Genomic DNA, 12,517 nt, shown 5'->3' on the forward strand with positions numbered 1-12,517 from the left:
CCTGTGAAGTTGGAGGCTTGCTGCAAAGTGTGTATCCAGTGTGTGTTGGTGTGTGTTCCCTTTAAAAGGTAACATCTGGTAAAGTGTCTTATGTTCCCTCTTCTGTTACGGCCTTCACTCACAGGGAGCCCAAGTGAGATCAGTGGCTCTGTTTAACACTGGTGAGACACACAGCTTGTTGTTGGGGATGAGGCATTTGCCCTGATTGAATTCTTTGAATTTTGGGTCCAGTTAGGAAATCTGACTGATGTGCCTGTTTCTCCCAATTAGCTCATACAGCTCATGTGACTTGTTTCATTCGTGTGACCTCTTGTTACGTATCCATCACCCATTTTTCTTTCCTATTAGAGTGAAATTGGACACAGCCCTCCTCCTGCCTACACCCCTATGTCAGGAGTAAGTATTTCACATTCAGCCTTCATCCTTCAGGCTTTCCTCCTTTCTTCACTACTTTTTTTCTGTTTCAAACTCCTTTTTCCTGCATAAATGACCCAAAGGCAAACAGGTAATGATGTGTGTATATAAGGAAAAAAATAGTTAAGATCTCCAGACTCAGCCTGGATTCGTGTGCAAACTCGAAGGACCCACACCCAAAATTCTGACAACTTTTCTTGAAAAAGCATTTAGGAAAAAGGCTTGAATGAATCTATACATCTTTCCTTCCTATCTGTAGGTCATGATTTTGAAATTTCCTTGCATGCCCGTGCTGACAAGCAGAATGGTAGGTTGAGTTGAACCACTGAGTTGAGGTGCCAATACACAGTTCACCAGCCTGAAATGCACTTCCTGATGGAATTACACATGGTGTGGGTGACCCCATGATTCTCACCACGGGACACACTAAAAGTATCACCCCAGGAATAAACAGAGGTGATAGTGGCCTCTATCCCCAGTCAGCAGGAGATTTCCCAAACATGAGGTTTAAGGGGTGTGGTCAGAAATCAGGGGAGGTTGCCAGAGTAATAGAAGAGGAAATACCACGTTCACCTCTTGCAGCTGTGTGTGTCCAGCCTCCACATCCCTAGTAGGAGACAAGTTTTCCTGCCCCATTTCTATCCCCACTGAGCACCACTGGGCAGATGGATGCTTTGTGGGTCGACACCAAAGCCTGGAAGCTCAGGATGGGCAGGGCTTCCCCTGCCCAGCGTGGCAGGGCAGGCACAGGAGGCACAGCGATGACTTGCTGTTGAAGCTTCTCCCCTCAAGATCCTCCTTTCCCATGCTGTGTTCTTCCTTCCAACAGAACCAGTTTGTGTACCGGGATGGTGGCTACACTGCGGAGGTGCCGATGCCGTACAGGGCTCCGGGCTGCATCATTCCAGAAGCCTCAGCTGCTCAAGGGGCCACAGCAGAGATCTTTGAAGACACTTGCTGCAATGGCACGCTGCGGAAACAGGTGGCAACCCTGGCAAAAGAGGACAGCAGCACCCAGAGGTACAGCGCTGACCCCACCGTCTTCATTCCCGAGCGGGTCGTGCGGGGAGAGCTGGATGAGGATGGGTACATGACACCGATGCGAGACAAACCTAAAACAGGTAAAATACTGGCTTTCCAGAGAGGCTCCTGGTCTAGCCTGGCTGCATTTTTTCTCTTTGTACATCAGCAGCTTTTCATCAAAAATGGCTTTATTTAGTTACCCATCAAGGTTGAAGCATTCTGACTAGGTTAATACTCCTTTACATGGGGATTTGGTTTTCTCTCCTTAACTTTCTACTTTGAAATGCTCAGATGTGCCAGTATGTCAAAGCTGGTAGTTCCCCCCCTTTTTTTTTGAGAAATAACAAGTGGAATGAAAAAAAGCCAAGTCCCATTCTTATCCAAACACAAATCTTCAGTTATTTCCAAGGAAAGGATCTATCTTCGGCCAGCCATAGTCCCAACTTTGCTTTGTTTATTGATCTTCTTATTCTTGGCATTGTGCTTGGTAAATGTCATGTTGAACCTACCACAGAACTGATACACACAGCTGGCATTTTATACCCAAGAGAAGTCTAGGATTGAAAGAACAAGATGTGCTTTAAAGAGAGCATCACTGCAAGGGGAAGATCGCCTAAATCTGTGCCAGCTCAGCATGCTGCACTTCCCGGTTTGCCCTCATTCATTTCTTCCTCTTTAAGTAATGATAGCAGTCATTTAGATGTAAGGGGATGTGTCATTATTAATTTGCATCCAAAGCTTTGCATTAGCTGTAAAGAAATTAATAAATGCAAATGTAAATGACAAGTCACTACTGTGTTTGCTAAGCCACTTGTCCTTTGTGTTGCATGACAGAGGAATGGTGGGAGACCTTGGGCATGACCCATGGCAGTAGCAGTTGTGGGAGTCTCCCTTGCAGTGAGTTCCTTTCAGTGTGAGCCCACATGTATGTGCCCACACAGGTGCACCCTGGAGATCCTCAGAGTTCTGCAGGAGCCACCTGAGCCCTCGGGGATGTGGCAGTAGCAGCTCAGGAGAAAGCAGCTCCTTCCTGACTGCCTGGGCACAGACACAGGGTTGTCATGGTGTGGCCACACGCTGTGTGTTCCCTGCCAGCTGCAGGGTTCAAATCAAAGCACTGCTTGGCTGTCGTCACTGAAAAAAAATGTTCCCACTATTCAGCTCATATTCAGTGACAGCTGCAGGTTCAAAGGTGTTCACTGGGTCTTGAACTTTTACCTTTAATAGTTCTGGCCTCATTCTGGGTAAAACCAGATGATCCCATGACAGCAGGCAGGGCCTTTTTCCTTGCACCAGGACTCTGTGAGGTGTGTGCAGAGCCCTTGAGCAGCACCATGCTGCTGGAAATGGGGTGTTAATCCACAGCAAGTGATTTGAGGCAACTGCAACCTGCTCCAAGTCCCGTTTTGCAGCTGATCTAAGGCTCTCTTGTTCCCTTTCCAGGGCTCATTTGTATAACTTTTTTTTCATAATGCTTCAAGGCCCTTTGTCCTTCAGGGACGGAAGGTTTTTAATCAGGCAAATTGTTCTGTTAGAAATGAAGCTGTCTTAAAAGTTAGCCCTTGGGGATAGGCTTTGTGCTGAGAGGCTTAACTAAGATTCCTGTAGAGTTTTGTGGATGGAAGGACTGCAGAGCAGAGGGTTTGCTAATAGGTCCAAGGTTGCAGAGGCAGGAGTCAGGCAGCATGTTTGGCTCTGTAGATCATACAGTGAGATGAAGTCCAGGGGAGCACACAGGCTATGGCTCAGTAAGAGCTGTAGTTTAGTTGGCCAGTGTGTTTGGTAAATCAGTCTTCCAAGGTATCTCTTTTAACCCATATTGTCTGTTTAGCTTGTAAGTACTTCATTTTTCACAAGTGTGTGTTCAACATAGTTGGCTCCTGATCCCATCTGGAGTTCTAGCAATGGCTGAGGTGGAGGGTGCTCTAGTCTAAGTGCTGCTTCTGGTCACGTGATGCTACATGGACGGATTACTACCACTCCTGGCTGACTTATTTTTTATCTTTCCTTAGATTACCTAAACCCAGTGGAAGAGAACCCATTTGTTTCCCGACGAAAGAATGGAGATCTCCAAGCTGTGGACAACCCAGAGTACCACAACGCTCCCAACGGGCAGCCCAAAGCAGAGGACGAGTACGTGAACGAGCCATTGTACCTCAACACTTTCGCCAACACCTTGGAAAATACCGAGTACCTGAAGAACAATTTGCCGGAGAAAGCCAAGAAGGCCTTTGACAACCCAGACTACTGGAACCACAGCCTGCCCCCACGGAGCACCCTCCAGCACCCGGACTACCTGCAAGAGTACAGCACAAAATACTTTTACAAACAGAATGGACGGATCCGGCCCATAGTGGCAGAGAATCCTGAATACCTCTCTGAGTTCTCCCTGAAGCCTGGCACTGTGCTGCCCCCGCCGCCCTACAGACACCGGAATACCGTGGTGTAGTGGCTGTGCTCTCACAGAAGTAGAAAGGCAACCCCTTGTAGCTGCCTCACTCTTACTCTCTTGCTCTCCCTTTCTCCTTGCCGTTGTCCGTCCTCCCTCCCTCCCTCCCTCTCTTTCTCCCATGAGCTTCCTCTTCTTGCCAGTTCACTCATTTTTGATACTTCTAAGTGAAAGGATGTTTCGGAGTTGGTTGCAGATTGGGTTTGGAACCAGGAAGGAAGGAAAGAGACTGAAAGAAGGCATGTACAACCTGGCCTTTCCCACTTTCCGCAGATGCAGGGGGTTGGATGTCCAGAGAAGTCAGTTGGTACCAGGAAAGGCCAGTGACAGTGCTGCTGTTGAGCTCATTCTCAGTGATTCAACCAGACAGTGTAGAGAAAGCCACAGAAAGGCTGATTCTTTCAGCAGGAACTGATGAGAGTCTGTACAGCACTCCTGGAAATCTCCATGCAATTTCCATCAGGGTGAAAAATGGACAATTTTTATATCCTGTGTGATAGCGTAGTAATTGAGATTGAGAATCCAATTTCTTTCTCTAACACTTTCTATCCCAGCAACTGAAAATGGCTAGTGTAGCTTTTCAAAAACATTCAGATCTTCATTGTGGCTTTCCAAGAAATGATGATGTGATTCCCACATACAGCTGAACCCTTCTTCTGAGCCACACCGTGATTTTGTGCCAATTCCCAGCCACAGAGACTCCTGCTCAGAACTGGTACCCTGAAACGACCATTTTTGTATGTGTGCCAACACAACAAACACTTTAAACACAAAATACCTTTCAGAAGAGAGTAACAAAACCACACCTCCAATATGTTCCTTTTGAAGCTAAAAAACAGGCCAAGAAATGAAGATTTGTATGCCAAAAGCTTTGCTTTCCTATTTTATACCTGCTGACTATAAACACTTCGAACAATCATCACTAATTCTTCCCTCTTTTTCTTCTTCATGGTCATGAAGGGAGCTGGGGATGCTGTCAGGCAACACTGAGGATAAGACAGAGAACTGAAGAGTTTGGTAGGGGTCACTGATGTTCTGTGGGGTGGGGTGGGAAGGGTCTTTTAAACTGGAAGACAGACACTGGACTGGAGAAAACGCACATAGCGGTTCACTGGAAAGTTAGTTTGCACTTAACCTCTGATTTTATTTGAACTGTTTTCTGGATTTTGAATGAAGCAATATGGAAGTGACCAGCAAAATACAAAATAATAATTTTAAATTAAAAAAAGAAATAATAATTATATGTAAAGGATGACTGTGGAAATGCCAAAATGAAGCAAATCAAGTCTTTGGAACAACGTCTGCCAGTTCTGAGAGGCTGATGCAGTGACTGCTTTAGAGAATACAGTGACAGAGCAGCCAGCTCTTCCTGCTGCTGTATGAAGGACAGCAGAGCAATCCCTGGAAAGGATCAGAGGAGGCAAATGTCCTGCTCTGGCTTGCAGCACAGTACAGAATACCATTTTTCTAAAAGGAGGATTACTCTGGCACAGAAGACAGTGCATATGAGGTTTGAGAAGTTAAAATGTGCATGATTTGCAGAGCTTTCTGTCAAAAATGTAAATAAGTATGAGTCAGTCTCCTTGCACTTAGTTCTGCTTTTATCAACCTCATTTTTTAGGTAGACACCCCCTGACCTGCTCCTCTTTGGAAATCTCTTTCAAACCAGAGTTCTGGACGTTTTTAGTGACTGGGGGCAGGTGGAGCTGGGAAAGAAGGCATAAGGGCCGGAGACACCGAGGCTTGCTCCTGGCACACCAAGACCGTGTGTGTAAGAGCATTTGTGAGCCTACTTCCCACCAAACATCTTAAGGAACTATTAGGTACCTTTGGAGATCTGCCTGTCTCTATCCATCAAGGCTTTTAAAGTGAAGAAGCAAAACCTGGTGGATGGCAATCTTGGGTGGTGCAGCAGTATTTCAGTTTATGTGCTTCAGTTCTGTTAGGGTTGAGATCTTTGGGGTGACCTAACCTGGCAACAAAACCAGCAACAACCAGTGGTCTGGAAACGGCATCATCCTCCTCTGAATTCCTGCCATTGCAACAGCTTGCCACCTTTAATCTTAGGGAAGCAGAGGAAGGAGTAAGAAACAAGCAATAGTTACCCAAAGCTTGGTGGCTGAGGGTCAGCTTGACAAAAGTGTGAAGAGATTTCAAACCTGAGTTGGTTGTTACCCTTGTAGATGGAAAACAAACTCTGTGATCACAAGGCTGTTTCAGCCAGTGAGCTGTTTGTGCATCAGGTGTGTCCCGACCAGCTGCAACCAGGTGTACGCTGAGTACATATCTGAAGGTTCTGAAAGCAGCAAGAACAGGTACAGATCTTTGAGCTGTTAAAAGGAGATCTTCGGTCAAGTCGTACCAAGGTGGTTTGTAGTGACAGGACCAAATGGCCAGGAGACCACTGTCATGGGATAGATGGATACAATCCTGCACTGAGGGGCCTCTTCTGGTGCCTCTGGTAGCTCCTCACCATCTTAGTGGGACACGGGCAGGCACTGGGCAGGGGCTGGGGCTCAGAGGGTGGAACGAGGCCCTGGATGGCTGCTCCAGGGAAGGTTTCCCCACAGGAGTGCTCACAGGGTGTCGTCTGATGCACAGGCCAAGGTCTGCCAGGCTGGGACAACGCTGCCAAGCTGCCTGGGGACAGAGACGGGCACAGGAATGTGCGTGTCCCGTTTCAGCACAGCAGCTGCCCACAGTACCATAGGTAGGTAGAGGAGGGTTGATTTGTCCCTGAACAAGTCTTGTAATAGAGTAACTCCTAATGGAGAAAAAACATAAAATAAAATCCTGGCACAGCTCACATGTTTGAATTCAGAGATGAACTCAAAGGCTGCTGGGGCAGAGGCAGGCACACCTCCAGAGCCAGGCACTGGGATGGAGCTGCTCACACAAGCTGAGGCCTGTTTGTTCCTCTGGTAATGAAGTCGTGCTCGTGTTGGAAACAAGCCCGTGGAGTAATCCAAATGTAAATACTGATGGGGTTTAACAGTTTAATGTTTTATTTCTTACAAGGCTTGAATTATTTATTAATTTAATTTGTTGACTGTGGGTGTGCTATAATACATTAAGTAACATGGAAATGCAGAGGTTCCTGCAAGTGGGGCAGCAGAAAAGCTGGAACAGGAGCTTGGGCTCTGCCTGGCAGCCAGGCTGAGCCATGCTGAGCCGTGCTAGTGGGGTCTGGGATAGCAGAGGACAGGCAGAGGCTTAATGAACACAGTGATTTGGGATGAGGGAGAACTCCTCACACTGCAGCTTCACAATTTATTTTTTTTGCTATTTTCTGAGCTTCTGGTTTGAGTTGCAGTTGCCAAAACTGGCCCTTGTGTTTTGTGCCATGCTAGTCACTACCCTTGCCCAACTTGGCAAGGGTCAGTGTGGTTTTGTCAGATTGGCCTGTGTGGTGCTGAGGCTGCTGCTGAACCAACCTCTTTTCCCTGGTGAGAGAAGCAGTTATCTGAACCCTGCTCCTTTCCTCTGGAAGAGAAGTTCTGAGCTATGCTGGCAGGTTTTGCCTCCTTGAAACAGATAGTTTAACCATGGCTAAAGAAAAAAAGGGGAACTGACATAAGAACTGTTTGGCTGCTTTAATCTGATCAGCAGAAACACCTGGCTGTCCCTAACTTGCATTTTTGCCTTATTGGGTATTGCTGCTGGCTTGGTGAAAGAACCTGGGCAAGTGCACGTGGCAAAATCATGGCAAGCATTCAACTGGGATTCATATGGGATGAAAGATGAGAGCCAGGCTCTTTAATGCATAATGACAGATTTGGGGGAAAAGCACATATTTCCACACACAAACTGCATTTTGTCAGCACAAAGTAGCAGGTGAGCGCATCAGCAGAAGTGCTTTGGGTGTAATTCACTCTCTAATGCTACAGAAGTATCTGTACATGGCACACTTGGGTTTTGTGGGTTTTAGAATGCAGTCTCCTGTTTATAAATGCTCTCCTTCCTCCTTTTGTGGCCTGTGTGACAGGAGAGCAGTGACCAACTTTTCAAAAGCATGTTTTTACCCGAGTGTGGATCGGCCTTTGTCCAAGGCACAAAGCAACGTGCTAAAGGAAAGAGAACAATAGCTTATTTTTTCCTGGTCTCTTTCAGTGATACTTGTCTTAGCTGTTATTATCTACCTGAGGGTTATTGCAAGCAGACATGGATGCTGGGGCCGATTGACTCACTGTAACACAATTGGCTGAAACCAACTACTTTTGAGTTTACTTCTTCAGCTCTTTTCAGATTTTTCTTTTTCTGCAAAACAGCCAGGAGGGATTCTTACATGGCGATTGGCTCAGATGTAGCAGAGTATTTACAACTATATTTCAAACAGGTTGTCTCTCTCAGGTAGCAAGAGATGGAAATAAATCTGCAATAGGAGCCACCATGTGGGTCTGTTTCAGGTACCCTGAAATCCTTTTCCATGTACAGAGAAATGTTGTGTTACCTACCCCTGGATGTACTGCTTACTTGGTAGGAAATGTGCTTCTTGACTGCAAGGCTCATATGCAATGATCTGACACCTGTTTCCAATAAAGATTTGAGAGGGAGAGCATTTCCCTCACCCTCAGCCACCATCAATCCCAGCCCAGAAGGAAGGAAAGTGGCAGTTCTGGAACAGCAGTTCAGCCCTGACTCTATGGATCCAGTCTTGCCATAGCTTTAGGTAGAGCTGAGCAGCACATGGGAGAAGTATGAGCTGTGAGGTGAGTCAGCCTAGAAACACAGCTTGGTTTTGGGGATGGAAAATCAGATATCAAAGAAAAAAATCTTTTTTTGTTTAATGGTGTGTCTGTGTAGGTGTTGTGTATCATGGTGGTAGCTAACGGAATGGTGGGATTGTTTGAGCTCTTTTATTCCATCTGGGAGATGAGGAGAGACTGGCACAAGACAGAATGAGGCTGTTGGTCATGTAATTCCCCAGGATAACTGGAGGCATCCCTGTGGGCTGTGCTTCCCTGGCAGCCCAGGTATACAGAAGGGACAGCAACCACTGCAGCACCCATGAGCACACACAGGGACACTCACACTCCAGCGTGCCAGCCCTTTAGGGAGGAAGGAATGGGAGCACCAGATGTGCCCAGGGCTGGCAGCTGGGCAGTGCCCGTGAGTCAGGGTTGGCTGCTCCCCTCACCCTGCACAGCTGGTGTCTCAGGTCGTCCACCTTGGGTTTCCCAAGCACATTTTGGAACTATGGAGCTCAGATAGGTGCTTACATGCTTGGACGGCTGTTTGACTTGAGAGTGAATGGTGAAACAGAGGCTTTAGAATAATGAGAGCTGGGCCTGCAGTTTTCAGTCACCCCTTTGGCTCTTAGAGGGCATCTCAGAGGGGATGATGTCACCTCAATTTCCCTTTGGGAAGGCTTTTTCAAAACGTGGTGGCACATGAAGTCTCTGCACCTGCTCATTTCCAGCTCTGTCACTTGCTATAGACTCATTCAGGTGGATCTTCGACCTCTGCTGCTGACAAAACAGCTCATCTGTGGTTAGATAAAAATCTTGGATTTGGCTTCAGATTATTTTTCAGAAAGCCAGGGCTGGGTGGGGTAGGGTGGCTGGCCGTAGTGCTTGTGCTCCATCAGGCAGGGAGCTGCAGTTGTCAGTGCAGCCTCAGTGCAGCACCACTGTTGCAGCACCACTGTGTGTGCAGGATTCCCTCTTTTTTATTTTCTGCCGGTTGCTAAGCATTTGTTACAGAGTTGGAAAAGGTCAGTGTTACAAATGGGGCTTTCAGATTGGGAACAAATAACAGAAATAAAGTTATGTGGTTAGAAGCACCATTCTAAAATGTCCAAAAATCATGTCTCCATGTTAGTTTTAATGTTATTTTAGCACAATTTTATTTTACCACTGTGTGGAATAGTGGTTTGTTCCGATGGTAGACTCCTTGCTCTTGAGGAAATCAGGGGCAGCTGAGGCTGTTGGTGGTGGTGCTGCAGTGATGGCTGGGATCTGCCTGTAAGTTTGGACAATGCAGAGCAATTTTAGGGAACTTTGTGAGTGTTCAGGTGACTGATGGTGATGGCACTCAGTGGGGCTTGAACTGTAGCCAGTCTCATCTCCTAACCAGAGCCAGAGAGACACCTTCCGCCCAGGGGTCTGCAGCAGCAATACAGGGAAAGGTGTGAGGGGGAAGTCCAAGGACATCCCAATAGGAAACAAGAGGAGTCAAAGCTGGGTTTTTTTCCTTTTTTTATTATTTAATTTTAGAAGTAAGTTTTGTGGACCTTGGCAGAGAGAGGTTTTAAGGGGAGTTTTGTAAGGCATTAGACAGTGTGAGTAGTTATGTCCCAGTTCTTCTCCCCTCACCAATAAAAAAGCCATGAAATCATGCTCCAGTGGTGTTCTGGATGAACCCTCTGGGATGAAGGTGCATCCTGCCCAGCACCCTCGGGCTGCTGGCTCAGGTGTGACCAGGGCCACAGGTACACAGAGCCATCGGCTGTCACTGAGCACCGCTTGCAAGCAGTTTGGTCCCCAGCCCAACCTTTTAGCTCTCCTAGGGGGGAAACACTGCATTGTCCATAGCACTCTGAAGACTAAACCCTTTTGGGATAACCACAGTAGGGAACTGTGACTGGTATTTTCCAAGTGTAGATATGTATGCCGTTCTTTCGAGGTAAGGTACTCTGACATATGTAGCATAAACTGGTCCTGCTGTTAAATGGGTCGATTATTAACTGAGCAGCTGTGTAGGGGTAGCTAACTTTGAATGCATGAAACCACTGTTCCTCTGGACATGGGACAGGAGCTAGGTGCTGGCTGCTTGTGGGGGTACTTATGGTGGGGTAATGCAAGAGAAAAATGCAGGTGAATGAGAAAACTGGTAATTTTTTATAGCATTTTAATGATGGAAATTGGTACCCATTTGATACATTATTCACAATGGTTTTAATCCCTTCTTTTGCCCAGTTTTTGCTACTTCCCCAACACTGTAAGCTGGAATTGCTAAATAGGTAGCAGCCCTAGTATAGGGAAGGGAAACTGAGGGGAAAAGAAGTCTCTTTCTAAGAACGGAGATAGCCAAATTGTATTTCCTGACCTGGTGGTCTTGAATGACTGACTTTTCAGATGAGGCTCAAATTCAGGCCCTGGGGGATGACATTATAGTCCCCTTGGAATCAAAGGCTCCCACCTGTGAAGTGACACTGGGATAGCACTGAGCTCCTGGTGACTCCTGATCACGGTGCCAGCATGGCCTGGCCCAGAGGAACCAGCAGCAGAGATGGGGTGGTCTGGGTTTTTGTCAATTCTCCGTGTTCTGAAAGAGCCACAACATAAAACAACCATACTTCTGCCTTATGAAGTACCTTCAGAAGAAGAGAGGTGTCAGCATGTTGGGGAAGACACTCATCTCTTGCAAAGTGATGCATTCAGAGTTAGCTGCCTTTCTGAAACAAAAAAAAAAAAAAATTCAAAACCTACTGTATGTTACTTTGAAAATGTGAATAGTATTTTTATAGCTTGTTAAAGACACAGCTAGTTGCATTTGTAAATAAGGATAATGTTGCTTTTATTTTCCTTGTGGACATCATTGTTTGGAACATAATTGTCCTTAGGGTTGATTTGTATATAGGTAATTTGCTTGTGATTTAAGCCACTCCTCCCCTTTCCTTTCTCTCCCTTCCCACCCTCTGGTTTTGGTTAGAAGTACCATTTTCAGCATTCTGTGTGATTCTGTGTTTTAGCACTATTGTGGTGTGTTCAGACTTTCTGCACTTGCTTACACAGTAGGGTATGCCAATCGTGTGTGGCGTAATGTTACTTTAACCTTTCGTTTCTCATATTTTAGCTGTCGAGAATTAAACACTGTTAAAATACTTACTGACCTGGGTTAATATTAGGTACATATTTTAGCATAATTTCCCCTCTTTTCATGGTTTCTTGGGTTTTTTCTTTTTTTCCTTTCCATTCCCTTTTGTCTTGTTTGGAAGCTGGGAAGAAACCTGTGGATCTTCTCTTTGTGTGGTTCTATTCCCCACTCCCGTGTGCAGCCCGGAGTTTCTCCTCATGGTCCTTGGGGTAGAGCTTTATCTGTTTGTTAAGGCAAATGTAGACTGCGACCCACCTTGCATCAACCCACGCTCATCCCAGCTGAACAATTTGAAAACTGTTCTGCCTTTTTGTTACATGAATCTGTCAGAAATATATTTTTAATTTAATATAAATGAAATTCAATAAAATATGAAACAAAGTCTCTGTGCACATGTGAAATCTCTTGGAAGGTGGCTTGAGTGCTGTCAGTGCCACAGAGTCCCTATGTCCATGGAAAGCCCTGGCATGGCCCTGAGCTGGGGCAGCCACACACACCCTACACACACACACAGAACCTCACACACACCCTACACACACACAGAGCCCAAAACATTCCACACTCCCCCCCTCCACACACAGACAGAACCCCTCACATCCCACACATGCCCTACACACAGGGATCACAGCCTACCTGACCCCAGTTCCAGCAGCCAAGTTCCTGTGGAGCAGCTCCTCCAGCAGCACCCCTCTTCCCTGAAAATCCCATGCCCCTCCATGTGTGCCCTACCCCCACAATCCCAGGGTTATGCAGCTCTGAGGTTTTCATTCTTTTTAAAACAAACCATGGCCCACGAAGGTGTCAGTGCCTATG

At 46.4% G+C, this 12,517-nt stretch overlaps 1 protein-coding gene across 5 annotated transcripts in view; it reads left to right on the forward strand.

Annotated features, from left to right (window-relative positions):
- ERBB4 (erb-b2 receptor tyrosine kinase 4) overlaps positions 1 to 12,086 on the forward strand; it is a 580,318-nt gene extending 568,232 nt beyond the window's left edge. For 3 of the 5 annotated variants that reach the window (XM_032114089.1, XM_032114088.1, XM_032114091.1), the window contains 3 exons: positions 349 to 396; positions 1,244 to 1,535; positions 3,450 to 12,086. In XM_032114089.1, the coding sequence (XP_031969980.1) occupies positions 349 to 396; positions 1,244 to 1,535; positions 3,450 to 3,886 (777 nt within the window). In that variant the 3' untranslated portion in view covers positions 3,887 to 12,086. The remainder of the gene's footprint in view (positions 1 to 348; positions 397 to 1,243; positions 1,536 to 3,449) is intronic. The other 2 variants (XM_032114092.1, XM_032114090.1) reach the window with 1 other exon arrangement.
- Positions 12,087 to 12,517: the final 431 nt, after the last annotated feature.

Source organism: Corvus moneduloides, chromosome 7 (genome assembly GCF_009650955.1).
Source record: "Corvus moneduloides isolate bCorMon1 chromosome 7, bCorMon1.pri, whole genome shotgun sequence".
Taxonomy (NCBI): Eukaryota; Metazoa; Chordata; class Aves; order Passeriformes; family Corvidae; genus Corvus; species Corvus moneduloides.